Raw genomic sequence first — 18800 nt, forward strand, 5'->3', positions numbered from 1 at the left:
GCTTTTGTAAGATTGCATGAGATATGGAGAGCTAACAAAGCATCTTGGATAAGACTCATGCTTCAGCAACACTTCATGGAAGAGGAAAAATATGAAGTATACAAATCTGCTTTGATTTTTTGCATTTGTGTGCATACAGTTTAGTCATTCTTATAAACAATAAAGGATTAATTTTTTAGAAGTTCAGTTTTTAAAAACAAACCAAAATCAATAATTGTTGATGGGAGTTAAGTTAGGTTCTAAAATTGCTGAGGGCAAATTTTCAGTGTATGCATGAAATTAAAGTAACAACACACATTTGAAGTGCACATTAAAAATGCTAAATGGCACTTCTTCTGCAGTCTTTTATCTGTGTGTGTTCAAACACCACAATAGCTTGTTTTAAGTGCATCATTCAGGAGCAGGAGTCTTCAAGCTCTTTAAATGTCAGCATCTAAATGATCCCAAAGATGAATTCCCATGAGGTTGGTTTTGAGCACTGGAAATGAGATTTTCGTGGTCAGAGCCTGTCCTTTGCTCATTCTCCCTTCTCCTCAGTGCTTAGTTCCTTGGCCAGTTTCAGACGGATAAGGCAATGCATGGAGTTCTGGATGATGCTGTGGCAATTGTCTGTGTTTAGGAGAAATCTCAATTGCCCATTTCAAAAGAGAACAGCAGTGATACTCAAGAGACGCTTACCAGTCAGTGTGAGCACGTGGCTGTCAGCTCTTGGGATCAGGCTTGGTTAGTAAACAAAAGTCACAATATGAAACCAAGGTATGGGACAGTGTGCTATTAATAACAACTACTAATAAAAAATATTTCTTTTTTGCTTCCACAGATTGTATAAATAAAACTGTGAAAGCTTTTTGGAGGGCAGAGTTGTCCCTTCCAAGTTTTTGCTTGCATATACTGGTTTATAGGACCAAAAGGAATCTGTGGCTTGCTTGCTTTTTCCTGGAAGCCTTTCTAGGAGTGGAATTCTTATTACAAAGCAAAGTAATTAGCAACATACAATGCAAAAGTACATTAAAACTGGACATAAATTCCATCATAACAGTATTCATGTACTTAATATATTACTTCCAGAGGTTTTGAATGTCTTCAGTGAAATGACTGCCATATAGAAATTCTCTCTGCTGTAATCCCTGCCCCGTTTGACTCTGGACTGAGGAGAATGAACACTGTTGCTGCCATTGATATGCCACTGTTATGGTTTGATTTTAAAAACAAACAAAACGAACCACAAAACTAAACCAACATCACCCACCCGCCAAAAATAAAACCCCAACAAAAGCCAACCAACCAAAACCCAAAATACTATTATGTGCGACTTTGACAGTTCCACTTAGTTCTGTTTTCATGAACTGGCTAGTCCTTCAGTAAAAATTACTGCATAATGAAAATCTTATTTAAAAGACACATGTGAGGTACTGTTTGTGACAATGTGTCTACAGCAAATGATCATTGACCCTTTTCACCAGGGTGACCTTTATTTTGATGTAATTGGCCACCTTTGTTAGAAACTTTTGTCTTTCTCCCCAAGCAGTATGTCGTGAAACCTTAAGCAGTGTCTGTTCCAGAATATTAGCAAATGATGTTCAGAAAGGTAATTTGATTTTCAGACTCTTATATTTCATGTGCTGAAGGAAGGCTTAGGCTGATTTTGATTGAGACTTTTCCTGGTTTATTGAGCAGTGGTGTTCCAGGATCAAGCTGAATTGCACAGCATAAGAAGGGAGCGGTGAGCGTTTGATGGAAGCAGATAATAAAATGCATCAATTGTGTCAGTACCTTGTTGCAGTCACATCTGGCTTACTGTCAGGGTACCATTAGATTCCCATGGTTTTATGTGCCAAAAATAATATGCTTTGTAGTTAATGGAACTGGGATATTTGCAGTTTGATTAAAAAAAAAAAGAAAATCCTATTTTCTTTCCGATCTCTGTTGGGCTTAAGTTCAATCTGAGCACAGCCTTGTCTCCTTAAAATTTTACGACTGAAAGATCAATTGTTCTTTTGATCTGTTTTCTTTCTTTTTCTTATTACAGTGAATCCAGCAGTCTGAGCAGCAGTGATGCTGGTTTGTTTACCAATGATGAGGGAAGACAAGGTATTGAAACAATCTTTCCCTTCTCCACCCCTCAAACCACATCCGTTGAAATTCTGTAAGCGTTACAAGTTATTTCACAGGTTAATTACTCTATTTCAGTTGCTATTACTATTTTAATGGGTTGAAGTATAGCTTGCTTTCTGCTATGAATATTAGCAGAGGGTGTCCTGGATCCATGACTTGGTTGAAAGGTGTTGTGAGAAGCAGTCTCTTTATTATAAACTTATTTATAACCTGAGCATCTCCCAAAAGATCATCTATACTATGTTTTAATTCTGATTTTCAGACAGGACTCAGTAATCATAGTCCTGATCTCAAACTATTACTGACGTGTCTCTTTTCTTTCTTCCAAATTGATACGGCAGGATTTTATAGTTCTTTTTCATTCAGTGGTTTGTTTGAAAGTACTTTTCACACCACTTTCTCAGCCATCTAAGACTGAGAGAGAAGATGCATGCTGTTTAAAGTCTCTCCCTTCTGAGAACAATTTTCTTAGATATAAAATGTAGAGAAGATTCAAAATTCTCCCTTAGCGTGCATAATGTTCACACATGTTTTAAAACTGTTGAGGATGGAAGTATAAGATTTTGGGGTTTGGTTTGTTTTTTTCAGCTTTAGTGTTTATTGCCATCTTTGAGTGCAGTGCATTTACCTGTATTATGCTAGCATCTTAGTGCCCAGCTCATGGACTAGGAACTCACTGTCTTTGACAGTATACAAAAATGAGGCAAAAAATAGTCTCTTGGATGATGAAGACTTGCTTTTCCTGTTGGCATTAAGTTAATGGTAACGGAGGTCATTTTCTCATGCTGTTTGCCACACACTAGAGTGTGTGCAAGAAAACAAATCCTGGCCCATTCCACAGATCTAGGTTAAGGCAATGTTCTTTTCTTTTTTCCTTTTCTTTCTGTAATGTGTAATTCAGTTGTTTTGGGGTTTGTTTGGGGTTTTTTTATTAATCTTCTTTAATATTACAGTTGGGAGATGCTTTTTCAAGACTTAGAACACAGATGTTACCTTCTTTTCTCAACAGTAACTTGTGCTACATAAACTGTAGCTCCCAGTCTGAGTATCTGCTTTGAGTTGTGCTAACATAGGTTTTTTAAGAATTTAGGCTCTCTTCAGCATTGCCATACTTTAAGTATTTCAATATCAGACATGTTAAAAAGATTTGGTTTCACTTCCCTATAATGAATTTATCTTTTGACTTGGCAATTTTAAAAAACATTTGTCCTCTATATTTGTATAATGTTACCTACCACATTGCATAATTCCATACATTTTTTGAAGTACACTTCCAATATGTTTGTATCAATATTTTTGTCCCTAAATCTTTGAATAATACGGTTGAAAATGTCTCAGCTACGTTCTGGTTTTCTTATAGTTTTGATGGGAGGAGAAAAGGGGAAGGATCAGTGAACAAGTGTCCTTTCACTGGTGTGGCATTACCTTTTTTAAGTGTTGGTTCTTTACTATAGAGCTGTAATTCTTGTTTTTACCTGTTGGATTTTTGAATCTTGATTCAGTTTGATTGTCATTTTCAAGCAGAAAGCATTAGACCTGAAATAGTATTCTGACATGTAAATGAAAAGAATGATAAACTCGAGAAGGATAATGTCAGGACAAGACATGTTTTTAATCTCTACTGTGAACGAATTATTTTGTAGGTATGATCAGAAGACCATTAGCTTCACGCTGGATCTCAGACATTTAGATTTGCGTATTAGCTTTGGTTTTGTGAAGGCTTTTCCTTGAAAGTACTATTGGAGATCCTACTGCAGAACCAAAGTTGTTGATTTTCTAATAATAATTATTCCCCACCACCACCCTGTAAAATGCTAGTAATTGTTATCTTTAACCTCATCTTCCTAAGGGGAGTACAGTTTATTTCTGTAAATTAATTTATAGCTGAACTGAGACACATGCAAAATTGGAAAGAATGAAGGAAGGAGAAAATAAATCTTATAAAAGCAGAGGGAAAGCCTAGGTAGGATAAATGAAACCGGAAGAGGGCAGGATGGAAATGTATTAAGGGAAGAACTGTCTGATTTTGTTGTCAATTTTTTAAAGCTAGGCTCTGATTCCTGTCTCCCCAGTGTTCCTCCTCCAGGATGTGTGTTCAGAACATCAGCATCTTGACCTCATTTGTAGTTCAGATTTTCTGCACTTCTGACTTCAGGTTTCTGCTAAGCCAAGTGGAGAATCAGAGATTGATTAATGCTGCCTGGTGAAATACTTGATTTAAATGATGTGCCTGTCATCATTCACAAGTTTGGGTAGCAGAGGACAAGAGGATCCTGTTCTCCAGGGCAACATTTGTTCATCTGAGATGAAGAAGCAGACCTCATTTATTGCAGACAAATACTCTTTATAAAACCCTAATTAATTCCCAAAGCATATTCATCCTATGGGACAGACTTAGTAAAAGGAAAGTGACCTAAAGCAGCATTGAGCAGTCAGTTAAATAGTTGACTGTTTAGTGCTGAACTTTGGAGTGCCTAACCTTGCAACTTTTAATCTTTTCCAAAATCCTTTCAGAAAGCAAATGGAAATAAATTCCACCACAGTAACTGTGCTCTTCTGTGTACAAGCTCTCGAAGAGTTTCAGCTTCTATAATTTGATTCAAGAAAACCAGATGTAGCTGCAATTGGGAGTAATAGTGGGTTAACTGCTAGATAGATTTTAATTGCCATCAACTGCTGTTATAGAAGAAAATGACAGAGACTTGGAAATCCTGTGTTCAACTGCTGTGCCATATAACAATTTTTAAAAGCCTTTTCCAGCCTGCCTCTGTTCCCGTCTCATAGCTTTCTTGTTTGATTTGGTTTGCTCCTATGAAGTCCACATGTGAGGCTACCCATGCTTGTCCTCCTTTCTCAGTTCTCCAGGTACTTACATTAGGTAATGTGAGAGGATGAAAGCAGCTCTCTTGCTGTGCTCTATTCCACCATCCCGTTATCTTCTGGCAGAAGTAATTGGTCCTCAATGTCTTGCAGTGCCAAAGTGGCAAACGCTTTTTGCCTATGAAACATTGCATACCCTGCACAGTTAGCCAGCAAAAGCTTCAAGATCATGGCAAGCGCTCATTGCAGGTACAGTGAGTGAAAAAGATCTACTGAACTATTAATAAACCTCAAGTGACCTCTTACGGATGGCATTTTTTTCAGAGGTTTGTAAATTGATCAATTTTGGGGAAAGATTTAATATAGCTAGCAAACCCCCAAATCTTAACGCAAAAACCAAGGCCTTGGGCCCTTGAGTATGGAGGTGGTGGTTTAACCGAGTTGGCAACTCAGTACTACGCAGCTGCTTGCTCACCCCCAGTGGGAATGTAAAACCCACTGCTTGAAATAAGAACAGTTCAATAATTGAAATAAAGTAAAATATTACAATAATAGGAAAAAGAGAGAGAGGAATAAAATTCAAGCGATGCACAATACAATTGCTCACCACCCACTGACGGATACCCAGCCTGACCCGAGCAGTGATTGTTCCCTTCTGGGTGACTCCCCCCAGTTTCTATACTGGGCATGACATGCTGTGGTATGGAATACCCCTTTTTTGGCTAGTTTGGGTCAGTTGTCCTCTCTCTGCTTCTTCCCGGCTTCTTGTGTACCTCCTCACTGGCAGAGCCGGAGAGACTGAGAACTCCTTGACTGGTGTAACAGCCACTTAAAAACAGCTAAAACATTGATGTGTTATCAGTATTGTTCTCAGACTAAAGCCAAAACACAGCACTGCACCAGCTACTAGGAAGGAAACTCTTTCCCAGCTGAAACCAGGACACAAAGTAATTCAAAGAACTGAACAGTGGCTAAAGCTTATGTATTGCAAATCCTTATGACTTTACTTTTTCTTCCTACTCTTTCCTTTGTTCGCAGTAGCATTTTCATAAATGGCTGTTTTGCAATTATAAAAACTTTAATGATAAGCAGTGTTATGCCTAGCATAGAAAACTCTTACAAGAGTTTTGAAACAAAAGGTCTAATCTTACATTGCAACATAAAATACAAGTCTTATATAGGCTTAGCTGGTAGGATCACCTGTAATTTCAAGACTCTTCACTGGTCCACTTTACAAAGGCACTTTGTAAGTTAAAAGCACTGTATGAGTTAAGCTTTCAATATAATGTTAACATCACTAACGTTATCCAAACACTAGTTGCTATTGCTGTTTTGGGGGGGGGGGGGAAGTCAAATTGCAAGTATATTCTTTAATGAATTTTGTATTGTGGGTATGGCAAATAAAACATACTCTGTAATCCTAGTCCATCTACACCTGCAAGTACACTTGGGGAAATTCAAAGTTGACTTAAGACCTCCTAAATCATGACATGTAGCACTTGAAATGTCCTTTAACATCTAAGCAAGTAGGAAGGAAAATTATATTAATCAAGTGTTAAACAGTTAAAATTGGAGAAGGTCAGGGTTCCGCTGTGGATGTGGCTAAGCTTTTAAAGATAGCTCTTCATTGTTTTATGATAAAACATATATTCATTACTGTGTCCTTTGTGAAGATGACCCACTACTGATTCTGTATATGAGAATGCCATTGTTGTATCTTCTCTAGAGAGGAGGTAATTTGGACCTTGTATAGCAACTTGATAGCTGCAGGTGTCAGGGTGATGTTCTCCATATATAGAAGAAATGTAATGTGCAATGCTAAGTGTAATCACCGCAGTTTTGAACTGTTGTGGCTAATTAGTTTATAGTCTTTGCCGTTGAAAAAGAAATAATGTGAAGTTCATGTATATGACCTGAATAGTTGAAGTCCTAAATATTGCACGTAGATCACAGTGGTAGAGGTGAATGTAAAGCTGAGATCACATGATATTCTTGGTTGAATTTATTAACAGAACACTTATACAGCCCTCCTACTCAGGGGCAGGCCTTCATGTGCAGTTTTCAGGCTTGAATCAGAAGAACTAGCTGCTAAAACTGAATGGTGGCAGAATGGTGTCCTGCTATCCCTTTTGCCAAGGTAGCTCTGCAGAGCGCAAAGAGCAAGATGCAGTGTGCCTCTCTTGATGGGCAGCTTAAGCTTCTGCTTTCCTGAAACTCCTTGTATGTGCTGTTAGTGAATATTCTCATGTCTCCAAATGATTATTACAGCTGTTAACAGTGGGGCTTTTTACCTGGAAAGAGGTACGCTGGTCCTGGAAATGAGACTAGCATCCTAGAGTGTTTATAGGCCATGTGCTATCACTCTCTCTGTGCAAGTTGATGGATAATGGAGCAGCACAGTATCAAGTGGTGTTTATAGGACCCTGATGCCGAACTCTTCACAGTAGCCTCTCAAAGTAGGTTGTGGTTGTTATAAGCAAGCATATGTACACCATATGTGACTGCTATGGAGGGCAGTCTAGCCATGTTTAAACGAAACTACAAAGAAAGGGGAAAACTGTGTGCAGTAGAAAGTCTGTTTGCTATAATCCTGCACTGCTTAAGCTGAAATAAGGTTCACGTGAAGCTATTCTGAGCACAGAAGTGATGGTGATGCAAATGGGGTGTGTGTCCAGAGAGAAACCGTAAGAAACCCACATAAATAACTTTCTAAACCTCTTAAAACGGAAGGCAAATGATTTAACATGAAGGAGTAGTAATTAGATAAATACGTAGACTCAATAATATAGAGTGAAAATTAGGGAAAAGGTATTAGGGTGAAGAATAAAGCCAGCAACTGAAGTGCCTCGACACTTAAGAATTTCATTGACATTTCTTAAATTGATTTATTTTTAACTGATTAGTAAAGTTAGAATTGAATGTAAATTGCTTTAAAACAATTCCTGGAATCGTTAGCATTACCCACAAACAAGTTTATGGGCTTTTAAATATGTGGCTGGGAGAACGCATGCACTCGGAGATCAGTTTCTGGACATTTGGAGGTTGTTTTACTTTTCCTGTTGCTTGGAAAACTATGATAATTTGCTGTAGCCTTGCGCTGAATCAGCATCCCTGAGAGGAAAGGACAGTGTAGTGAATCTTTTGAAGTATTTTGAAGTCACAAATGTTGCTTTGAATTCTTAATTCTCCAAAGTTCATGTTTGCTATGGATACTGTGTTGCCTTTTGAAAGCTACAAATTAAGCAGGATAAAATCCAAGTATTTGGTTACCAAACTCTTTAGTGTGGAGGGGCCCCTGTGTTATATTGCCTATATGGATGAGGTTGGGAATTAATTCAATGCAGTGGTCTACCCTGATTACTTTTGAAAATGGCATCCCTTCAAGGTGGAGCAACAGATAAACAAATCTCCTGTGGGTGCTCTCGCCTGGATAAGAATAGTAGTAATAGGTTTATGCTCTTCTCAAGGTGATATGATTGATTGAAAATAGTCAAAGGATTCAGAGCTACTTAAAGTGCACAGACAAGGAAGCTAAAAACCAGGTATACAGAATTCAACTGTCACATGAGAAAAGCCTAGGAGGTTCAGATAACTTCCCACGGTAGCTGCCTAACATACTAATGTTCCTAGTGGACAAAAAGGAAATGTGATTTTGTATTTTTTCCCAAAGGACCATTGTTGGGCATATAGCAAAGATACTAGTTTCCTAACCACTATTTGCCTTGTTCAGTAGTCCACCAACAGAGTCTTTTCAATTCTAGCTCTTTCTTCCAAGCCTGCATTGCATACGGTTTACACACTTCTGTCCTTGAGCTGATTCTGAAACCCAGTTTTGGAATTCTATACTTACCGTCACAGCTAATTATGTATGGCAAGACTTCTTTTGAGTTTCTGATAGTATTTATTAGTCAAGATGTCTAGAGCTCTCATTTTATGGCAAAATATTCAGACAAAGTTTATCTCCATAAAGGTTTGGAGAATCAAAACAAAGGAGCTGAAACTTAATTCTGAACCACAGGTCAGTGTAGCAAAGAGGCATGATTCTCCCTCTGCTACCACCACTGTCTCTGTTCACTACTCTTATACTTCCTCCAAAGAAACCATACCTTGGCTGTAATGAAACAAGGACAGAATTAATGGTGAATGCCTTTGTGAAATGTCGTAGCTATAAATGGGGATATGAATAAATGTGGAGAGTGATACGAAATGCTTCAGGAACGCAAAGAAACGGAATCTTATTTGGACCTATGTATCTCTTTCTGTCTCTGTTTTCCGTTTCTTCCATCTGAAAGTTCCTGTTCTCTAGCATCTGCTAATTTTGCTTTTAGTAGCACCCACTAGAGATGTAAGGATCGCATTTCACCTGCAAGTGAGCAGTGAGGGGTCCTAATTATTCTATATTCTCTCAAAGTACCTGTCCTGAGGAATGCTTACAGCCATTTTCACTCATGCTTGGTCTTGATGGTCTCATTGCAATGATTTCTTTGGAGAAGGTGTTTTGCATTTTATTTTTCCTCACATCTGGCTTGGGGTTTCATTATTTGTGTTTTCCCATTGTGGCAATGAAATTTTACACAAATAGCTTTTTGTTCCTGAAAATTGTGTCAAATATACGTTGCGTTTGGATCTTGCTCCATTCTGCCTAATGAAAAATTGAAATGCCAACCAAATAATTCATATGCAGAAATAGCAAGCTATGGTTTGGATACTTTGAAGTAGAATTAAAATATACAGCACATAAGTCGAAATCTAATTTTTGAGTGTAAGACAGGAAATTTACAATGTCTTATGGAGATAGAATGCTGGAGAGGGACTCTTCATCAGGGGCTGTAGCCATAGGACAAGGGGTGATGGGTTCGAACTAAAATAAGGGAAGTTCAAGTTAGATCTAAGGCAGAAGTTCTTCCCTATGAGGGTGGTGAGGCGCTGGCACAGGGTGCCCAAAGAAGTTGTGAATGCTCCATCCCTGGCAGTGTTCAAGGCCAGGTTGGACAGAGCCTTGGGTGACATGGTTTAGTGCGAGGCATCCCTGCCCATACTCAGGCAGCGGGATGGAACTAGATGATCTTAAGGTCCTTTCCAACCCAAACTATTCTATGATTCTATGATTTTCTGATCTTCTATAAACTACCTTGTTTGTATAAAAGAGCATGTTTTAAATCCAGCATAACAATTTAGTTGCCAGCGTGTTTGTGAGCTATGTTTAAGATCAGATTTTCAGCCTTGTCTTACTTTTGACTTTAAATCCAGGTATTTAAACACTACATCTATAAACATTGTCAGTAAAAATGGCCAGCTTTGTGGTATAATGCAGTATTATTCTCAATCCCATGATACTGTCAGTTTTCATTTAAAATCAACTTTTTCAAAACTTATTTCTAAATGAACTTAATCAGATTAACTTCATTTAGTCACATCTGCTCATGATTTTTTCCCCTTTTACTAGCCATACAAATCATGAAATTAAGCTAATTATATACCATTATCAGCTGCAAAGAACTAGTTTCACAGTTTTATACCTTTTAATTCCCTGCAGGAGATTAAGGCTTGTTTTTTGTTAATATGTAAAGTGCAGTAACTTAAATGGATTTCCCTGCAGTTATTGCCAGAGGATTAACTAGTTTATTATCGTTTTTCTCTATTGTAAATTGGTTTTAAAACATTACATTTGATGTGGTTTCATTGATGGCAATGCTTGTCATGCTATTGAGAAACACTTTCTAAATAGAAACTGCTATATATGAGTAATTGTTATACAGCTATAAAGCAAAAGAAATAATTGTGCTGTCAGAGTGTTTATTGATGGTAACATCTGATTTTGGTCTTCTCTGCTCCTTCCTCTCTTTTGGGGGGCTTGGGGGAATACTGCCCTCACACAGGTGACGATGAGCAGAGTGATTGGTTTCATGAAAATGAATCTGGTGGAGCATGTGGAATTACAGGGGTCATTCCATGGTGGGAACAAGAAGACTCTACAGAACTTGAAAGAGAATTGCCTGATCCAGTCTTCGAAAGTATCTTAACTGGTACTTTTCCTCTCATGTCCCATTCAGGGAGGAGAGGTAAGTAGCAATCAAGCAAATACAAACGGTAGAATCATTTGGGTGCAGTAGAAAGATACCTGTACGTATAAAATGTGTAAAATGTTGACAAGATTGTGGAGTTACCAGTTTGTTTCCCTGAACAATTTCCTTTGTAAGTATCGTTAGACAGAAAAGTTCTTAAAAGTCAATTGTTAGAAAAGTCAAATTTTAAAACTTGGCTCATTTTTTATAGCCTGCTCTTATTTGCATCGATGTTTCCATTGAGAATAGCGTTATTTGAAGTGAATCTGTGTATTCCATTTTGTTCCTGGCTCCTGTGATAATGTTTAGAGTTCTGTAGAAGTTTGTTAATTCAAAGGCTGGAAAGATGAGTGTGACCATCTGCTTTGCTTTATGGTCAGGCCATGTTGTTTGTAGAGAAGATGACAGGGTTCCTTTAGAGCAAGGATTGAGATTGTAACTTAGAAAATATCTTGTTTAAAATATTTTAGACAGCTGTGGATCCAGTGTATCCAATGGTGAGTTGCACCAGAGTTATTGCCTTTACATCTGGGAACCCACTCTTACCTAAAGACTGAAGTTGGCAGACCTCAGCTTGCTGCCAAAGAATTTTGTTGTACCTTCCCTCTGCCACAAGGATCTCTTTTCATGTTCAAATGCAGATCTTTTATGTGAGCAGTGGTCAAATCACTTTTAAACTGCCCTGCACAATGTATTGAATTCATTTGTGAAGCTTATGTTTGAAATGCTTGGAATTGTCTCTAAGGACTTGGTCTCTGTGAATTCACCAGATTTAACATTTTTTAGTTCTAATAAAGTTGTAAGTGATGCAAAAAACCTTTCTTGCTAGTCAGTGTGCTCTGCTTATGCAGCCAACTGTGCATAGAACCAGGATGGCAGTAAGAATATCTTCAGAAATACTCATTTTTATAACAACTTAGCCTTTCTCTCACTTTCCCCATCATGCTTTGTGGCCACCAGTTCAATGTTTGGCTTAGTAAGATGTTTTCATTTAACTGGTCAGATTAATAAATTGGTATGTAATGGTGAATGTTCTTGGTTATGTGATATAGACGATAATCTTAAATCTTACTTCTTTTTTGTAGGTTTCCAGAGTAGATTTAGTCATCTTCATGGAATGCCAGCAAGAAACATAAAAAAGGCTTCAGGAAACCAGAATGCATTGGTAGGTGCTTTTATTATTGTTGGCTAATGTGCACAGTTCTTAGAGGTGTTCGGGTTTGCTTTTTGTGATTAAAAAAATAAAGTATATTTCTCCCATCCTTGTTTCCTAATGTTGTAGGTAAGTAATAGAATGGTAAGACCACAGTGCCACTGCTGTTGATGATTGTGTCTGTTGTAATGGAATACTTGTGTATGCTTGAATGGCAGAAAAAGTTGGATACTGTTTCTCAGTACTTAGTTTGAACTGAGTGAAGGAAAAGGTTTGGGGGAGCATTACTGAATGTTTTCAATATGCATCTTATGTCTATGTGAAAACATGTTTCTCTCCTCTTAAAATGAAAATCAAACCAAAGTTAAAATTTAAGTTTTTCTGATACTGAAAGCGTTTTAGGATGGATTTATTTTAATATCTTTTTCTCCCAAAAGTCTGCTTAGAAAAATCTGTCCTTACTCTCTTGTCTGACCTCCGTGTGGTCAGGGAAAGGGTCTATACAGTCTAATAATGGGATTTTCCCATAGCTGTTTTCTAAAATAAGATTATAATGAATTTATAAGAATTTGTTCTTCAGCAGAGAGCATGAGGAGAAGACACTTGAATTCTCAAATTAAAGCATTAAAATGTGTTCATTGTGGTGCAGTCTATTCCTTTCTTATTGGGATAGTGTTTGGAATAGAAGGAAGGAGAATGTGGGAAACTCTATAGCAGTGTATAATAAACCTACTTCAACCTGATGAATACTGCAACATCAATGTTCTTTATGTGTGAGAACATTAAATGTTTTCCAATTTTAATTTGCCTTAAAATAAGGTACTTCTGAGAAATGTAAGAGAAATATGTGGAAAAAATAGAAAGGAACTGTTAGAAATGGAACTTGTTTTGAAGAGGGAAGGTTTTTGTAATTGAAGTCCTGTCCAATAATTGCCATTTGGAGCTGAATAAGATACTTTAAAACCTTGGCCTGTGATCTTTGCTGTTAGTGGTCATGAATTAGATGAATGCTATCTAGTTCTTGGTTTCCTATCTACCTATTTTTATTTTTGGTTCAGTGCTTGCTTGAGCATATCTGGGATTTGTAGCCCATTTTCTAGGCTTATTGCAATTTCACTGTGGTATTTTATAGGAGCTATTATAACTGATAGGTTAGCTTCATGGTATTGATGATACATGGCTTAACTACCCTAAAAACTGCCTTTCTAAATTGTAAAAGAGTGATTAGATTTCAATTGATGAAGATATACTGTGAATGCATTTATATAATAAAAAAATCCCAATGTTTATTCTTTGCTACTCTTTCTGGATTGTCCTTAGGAGCCTATTTTGTCTTCTAGTCATGGTATCTCATACTAAGATAAGTAAAGATGGCATCGTAGTTCCCTTTAGAACAAAAGCGCAAGCCAATCTACTAAAGGCTGCTAATTCAGTTATCTTCCAGTTATTAAAAGTATCATCATTTACATTGTGTAGTGAAACAAGGCTGTCCTGCAGACATTGCTTTGAAGCCACTATGTTAAGGCAGGAGTGCAAATACAGAATGGATGTGCAGCTGGCTCTTCAGATGCAGTTTTCTGACCTTCTTAATGACTATTTATGTTTGTGAGCACATTTGCTGTATCCATCATTGCAAACGTAGCTCTATAAGCCAGAGCTCATGTGCTTCCTTTTGTCAGTGGTTGCTTCTTAAAGAAAATCTTCTTTTAGATTCTTCAATCCAATGACAAAAAAACAGTCGTTTAATACCTGTGACATCTGATAACACAGAACAAGAAGTAGTTACTGCTGTTAGATGGTAACCGTGAAGAAAAGCAAGGATGCTTTTAGAAAGATTAATATCCTGAGGAAAGAACACTGCAGACTCATTGAAGAGAGTTGTGCTGTGACTTAATTTTTTTTAGCAGCGTCTGATGTCTGTATCACTGCTTTTACACAGACTTGAAAGGGAGACAAAGTAAAAAGTAGAGTTTCCTACTGAGATACCCTGCCTAAAAGGCACACATTATATCCTGCATTTGGTCTAAGAATGCGTAATTTGTATCTAGGAAATGTGAGCATATAGTTACTTCTTTGCATACAGGCAATGTGTGTTTAAACTTCTTTGGGCAGTTTAATTGAAGGTTCACAATTACAGCAGCTAGTGGAGCCTTGAGGAGATTCCTGGTTTAGGGAAGGCAAAATGAATAGCTAAGATAGACAATACCTTGATATGATCTTAAGGTCCTTTCCAACCCAAACTATTCTATGATTCTATATCATCATCCTCTGTCGAAAGATGTTTAATGCCCAACTGTTTGATTGATTTCTTGTAAGAGAAACATCAGACCAAGAGTGTGATTATTACTTGCTATATACCCAGGGAACTGCCAGCTTATGTTGGTTTTGCACCAGAGGCAGTGGGAGCTGAGGATGGGAGGAAGGATCCTGCTCTTTATAGACCAGTTAGTGAAGTTATTTGAAGTATCCACAGCTGGCACTCAGATTCTGTCCAGATGCTCTTCCTGAATTTCATTGATGAGTTGCTTAATTTGAAGAAACTCATGGATCTTTCTGTCATCAAGCATACTACCTTTGAGTCAAAACATTCTTTTAATGATCATACACTGGACAAGCAAGAGAAAAGTAAAAACCTGTCATGCAGATGCTATGAAGATCTAATGTGCAGAGTGTTGTCATATAGCAGATGACAACTGAAAGTGAAATTTAAAAAAATTCATTGTAACTGGTTTATACCCTTTGGATTATCCAGTTTACTAAAGATAGGCACGTTTCTTTGGGAATCTGTCATTATGTGGTTTGTCAGGTGTGTATCTTGGCATGCAGTTATAATGCTGGCTTTTGATGTCTTGATTTCTTTGTTTTGTGGCAGCATCATTTTTAGCAGAACTTTATTTGGAAAGAAATAGAAAAACATGTTTTCTACTACAGTCTGCTTTTGATCCCACCTGTGCCAGGTTGCTAGTAGCGATCAGAAGCATGATATATGTACTTTCATACCATACCAGTACATACCAATGTACTCTTTCAGTAAGGTATATTGAATGGAATCTTACTGTGCCTGGTTGAATTCTGCAGTTACATATGACCTGATTGCTGCCCCAACCCCTGGATCCTTTTGTTAGGTAAAAGTTCTACATTTTAAAAGTAGTGTTCTATGAATGAAATGCTGATTTCTTAGAAGGAATGCTTTTTTCTTCATCTTTTTTCTATATGTGTTTATAGACCTGGATGTCATTCATCTAGTACCGTATCTCTGTCCTTTCCAACATGTGAAGCTTTGGTGTTTAGCAGAATAAAATCAGAAATCTAACCTTCTAGGGGCACTGGAAATGTGAAAGTTCACTTCTGTGATGGAGAATACTAGATAAGCTCTTTACCTTCTATGATGAAGGCTGCCATGCTTTTTTCAGATGGATTCCTGGGGACATCACAACAGTTCTAATGAAAGAAATAAGAGTTCATAATTCTAGTTAGTGAAAATAGACTGTGACTAGTTTTCATTTCTTTCAAAATGTTTTGGCAACTTTGTACTTGATTGAAAAAAATCACTTCTGTTCACCACAACTGTATACAAATAAGTGTCTTAGCTGTTCCTTGTGTGGTTCTGGATTCAGTTGCTTCCCTGAAACAAGGAGAGACACTGTAGGGTTTTATTTGAGGACTCTTGCATGTCGTCTTCCTGCCTTGGATTCCCTGTCTAGGCTGGAAGCTGGGAAGTGATTTCACTGAGGTAAAGTGCAGAAAACATGACCAATAAAAAGGATGCTTTCTTTTGACTCTGCCAAGTTTTCCATCCATTGCCTTTGGCATAGGTTTTGATTTCACGATATTAAAGACAGCCTGTTTTAAGTCTTGCACTCCTAGGATTGATCTGTTTCTTTTTGTACAGCTGTACTACTGAGCTTGACTATGCATAGTTGTAATTATTCAAAAAGTAAGTAAAGAATGAAAGCTACATTTATGAGACCCGTTATCGAAAGGTGTCGGGGTATTTCTGTCAAATCCTGTGACTCTTTCTCCAAAGTTCAAAGATAAAAGAGCTCTTCTCTCCAAAATATCTTGCCAGATAACTACTGCTCTACTGAGGAGAAAAGATGTATTGAGCACTTTTGCTTTTTGTTAACTGCTTTCAAAACGTAAAATCAAATCAAATGTTTCTGCTTCTAAACTCTTTCTAGCTGAAGAAATGTGTGTGTTCAGGATTTCTCTTTTCCTTGTCAAAATATTTTGGAAATAGAGTGGAAAGGTATTAGATGATAACCCTTGTTACACATCAAAGGAATGTTCCTGAAAGAGTAAGACAGTATTGGTCAGAAGCCTTCTTATGGATGTTCTGCAACTTAGGGAAGAACACCATTTCTCCAGTTAAAGTTGATTTGGTATGTTGGAGAATTCTTTTACACTGGATGTGTGGCATGCAGTCAGATAAAACAGAGTTTATGAGGTGCATGAAGTATCTCTGGGGTTTTAATTATTTTCAATGTATGCTTTCTCATTTGAAGCATAGTTTGTACATCAAACTGTATGGAAATACAAGTGGTGTTAGATGATGTCCAATTAGAAAACTAAACTCTTGTTGGATTCCAGACTTCCACTCATTCAAGATCAGGAATATTAGGCCTGTGTCCGAGGAGAATGTTTTGAAACCTTACACTGCTAATGCCACGAATGAATTTCCCTTTCAGTGGGTAGGAGAGTAGGAGCTTTTGGTTTTCGTAATGGGGGGTTATTAAGCTTTCCTGTCGTCAAAGATATTTTCACCTATTCAGAGCATTTTTACTGTGTTTTTCCTTTTATTTTTAAAAATTTTTCCTTGTTTGTAAGTCTTACTTATATCTGCTTATGCAAAACACAGTGATAAAGTCATGCTTTTTTAATCCTCACATTAGTTAATTCAGTACCTTGGTTTTATAACATAGAAGAAAAAACTTCCTGAGGAGTTGATAGTTTCCGGCACTCACGTGCTTCCTGTAGATACAGTTTTTCAGGCAGAAGAATTCAGGTTGTTGGCAGAGGAGAAGCTGTTGTGGTGGCAGGTTAGGCTCCATCTTTGATTCTTCCTGTGTTTAGTTATTGGCAGAATTGCTACAGTTCTCCTTAAGGAGTGAGTCAAATGGTACTCTTCTGGGCTTCAGATCTTGGTCATGTTGAAATAGCTTAATTTGGTGAGAAAACAAAAGGGGGGAAAGAAGCTTCTGCCAGATGTCAAAACCCTGTGATAAACAATGTACGTTTCAAAAATGGGATGTAAATATTGGGGATGATGATGTAGTGTGGTAGTCTTAACTTCATGTATCTAATATTTTGGGGGGAAGTGCTTACTGTTCTTACTCCTGCTGTGTATTTTGCATAGGAAGAGGTTCTTTTTTTCCACAGATGAGTTTTCAAGTGCATTTTTGCTAAAGCTTTCACTTACACTGATGCAAACTGAATAGAATTTGTTCCACCTGCTGTGGTAAGCACCTGATGGAAGAGTAAAAGGTTCTTAGTGACTTTAATAATAACTTAGAATACTTGCTCTTCAAAACAATCATAATTATACCCGTACCATGTTTCACAGTAGGTCAGTATTTGTCAAAGTGGTTTCTATTACTGGTTGTACCAATGGTAGGACACATACATAAGGCAGTTAAATATTGTGATTGTTCAAAGCAGAGCACTAGAATTAGCAGATCAGTTTTATCAGTATAGTTGTCATTGTTACCAAGTATTTTGAGTTCTATTCTTCATGAGATCTGATTGGTTTAGTAAAGTCTGCCTTACAATCTGTGTTCGTTTTAACTGGCAGTGATTTGTGTGTCACTTGTGATTGTCTAATGAAGATCTATGATCATTTTGGTGTCGTCAAACCCGTAAACAGGCACAAATAATACCACAGTGTTTCTGTCTGATTTGAACCTGCAATCCATTAGCCAAAAAGGACTTCCCAGTAACTTAAATAACAAATATTTAGATTTCAACAAATCTGAGGTTGGTGAGTTTTGTTATTAGTTGTTATCTAAGTGTAAAACACCTCTGCTGTAATTAAAATAGCTAGAGAAATCCTTAGCTGGTTTGTAATAGTTGTAAAGGCACTAACTGAAGCACGTGTTTGGTTTATTCTTCTGTATCACCTGCATTGTAAATTAGAGTGTATAGTCTTGAATTCTCTGCTAGTTTCATTCCTACAAAATGTATGCTGATCAAAGAAAACAATATTTTCAATGCATCAGGCAGTTAATAGCTTATAGAGGTAACAGTTACACTTTATGAACAAAATGAAGATACCTTGTAGGTGTAACTAACAGAAACAGATACTCTGTGCCGCAGAGTTCGCAATGGTTTTTCTTGGTTTATTTTGCCTGCTGTGAGGGATCGAAGCATAGGTTTAAAATATCAACAATTAATTTCTGTCTGGCTAAAGTGAATGTGGAGACCGAGTCTCTTTACTCGGACTCTCACTTCAAGTATAATGTCAAAACCAGCATCCCACTTCAGCGAAATAGGTGCCCTCCAGCACTAGTCTCAGAAATGCCAAATGTGCTGCTTATTTTTAAAATGCATCTTCTGCATTATTCATGGTGACAACTGCTGTGAACTCTTAGTCTGAGCAATATTCCTTGTAATTCACCTTAACCCAGCCACTCAAGTGATAGTCATCTACA

The 18800-nt window shown here is 37.4% G+C and overlaps 1 protein-coding gene across 1 annotated transcript in view; it reads left to right on the top strand.

The window, feature by feature from the left end:
• GPATCH2 (G-patch domain containing 2) overlaps positions 1-18800 on the top strand; it is a 116720-nt gene that overhangs the window by 11200 nt on the left and 86720 nt on the right. Inside the window, exons 3-5 of the mRNA XM_030499785.1 lie at positions 2030-2091; positions 10815-10997; positions 12086-12165. Of these exons, the coding sequence (XP_030355645.1) occupies positions 2030-2091; positions 10815-10997; positions 12086-12165 (325 nt within the window). The remainder of the gene's footprint in view (positions 1-2029; positions 2092-10814; positions 10998-12085; positions 12166-18800) is intronic.

This window comes from Strigops habroptila, chromosome 10 (assembly GCF_004027225.2).
Source record: "Strigops habroptila isolate Jane chromosome 10, bStrHab1.2.pri, whole genome shotgun sequence".
Lineage (NCBI taxonomy): Eukaryota > Metazoa > Chordata > Aves > Psittaciformes > Psittacidae > Strigops > Strigops habroptila.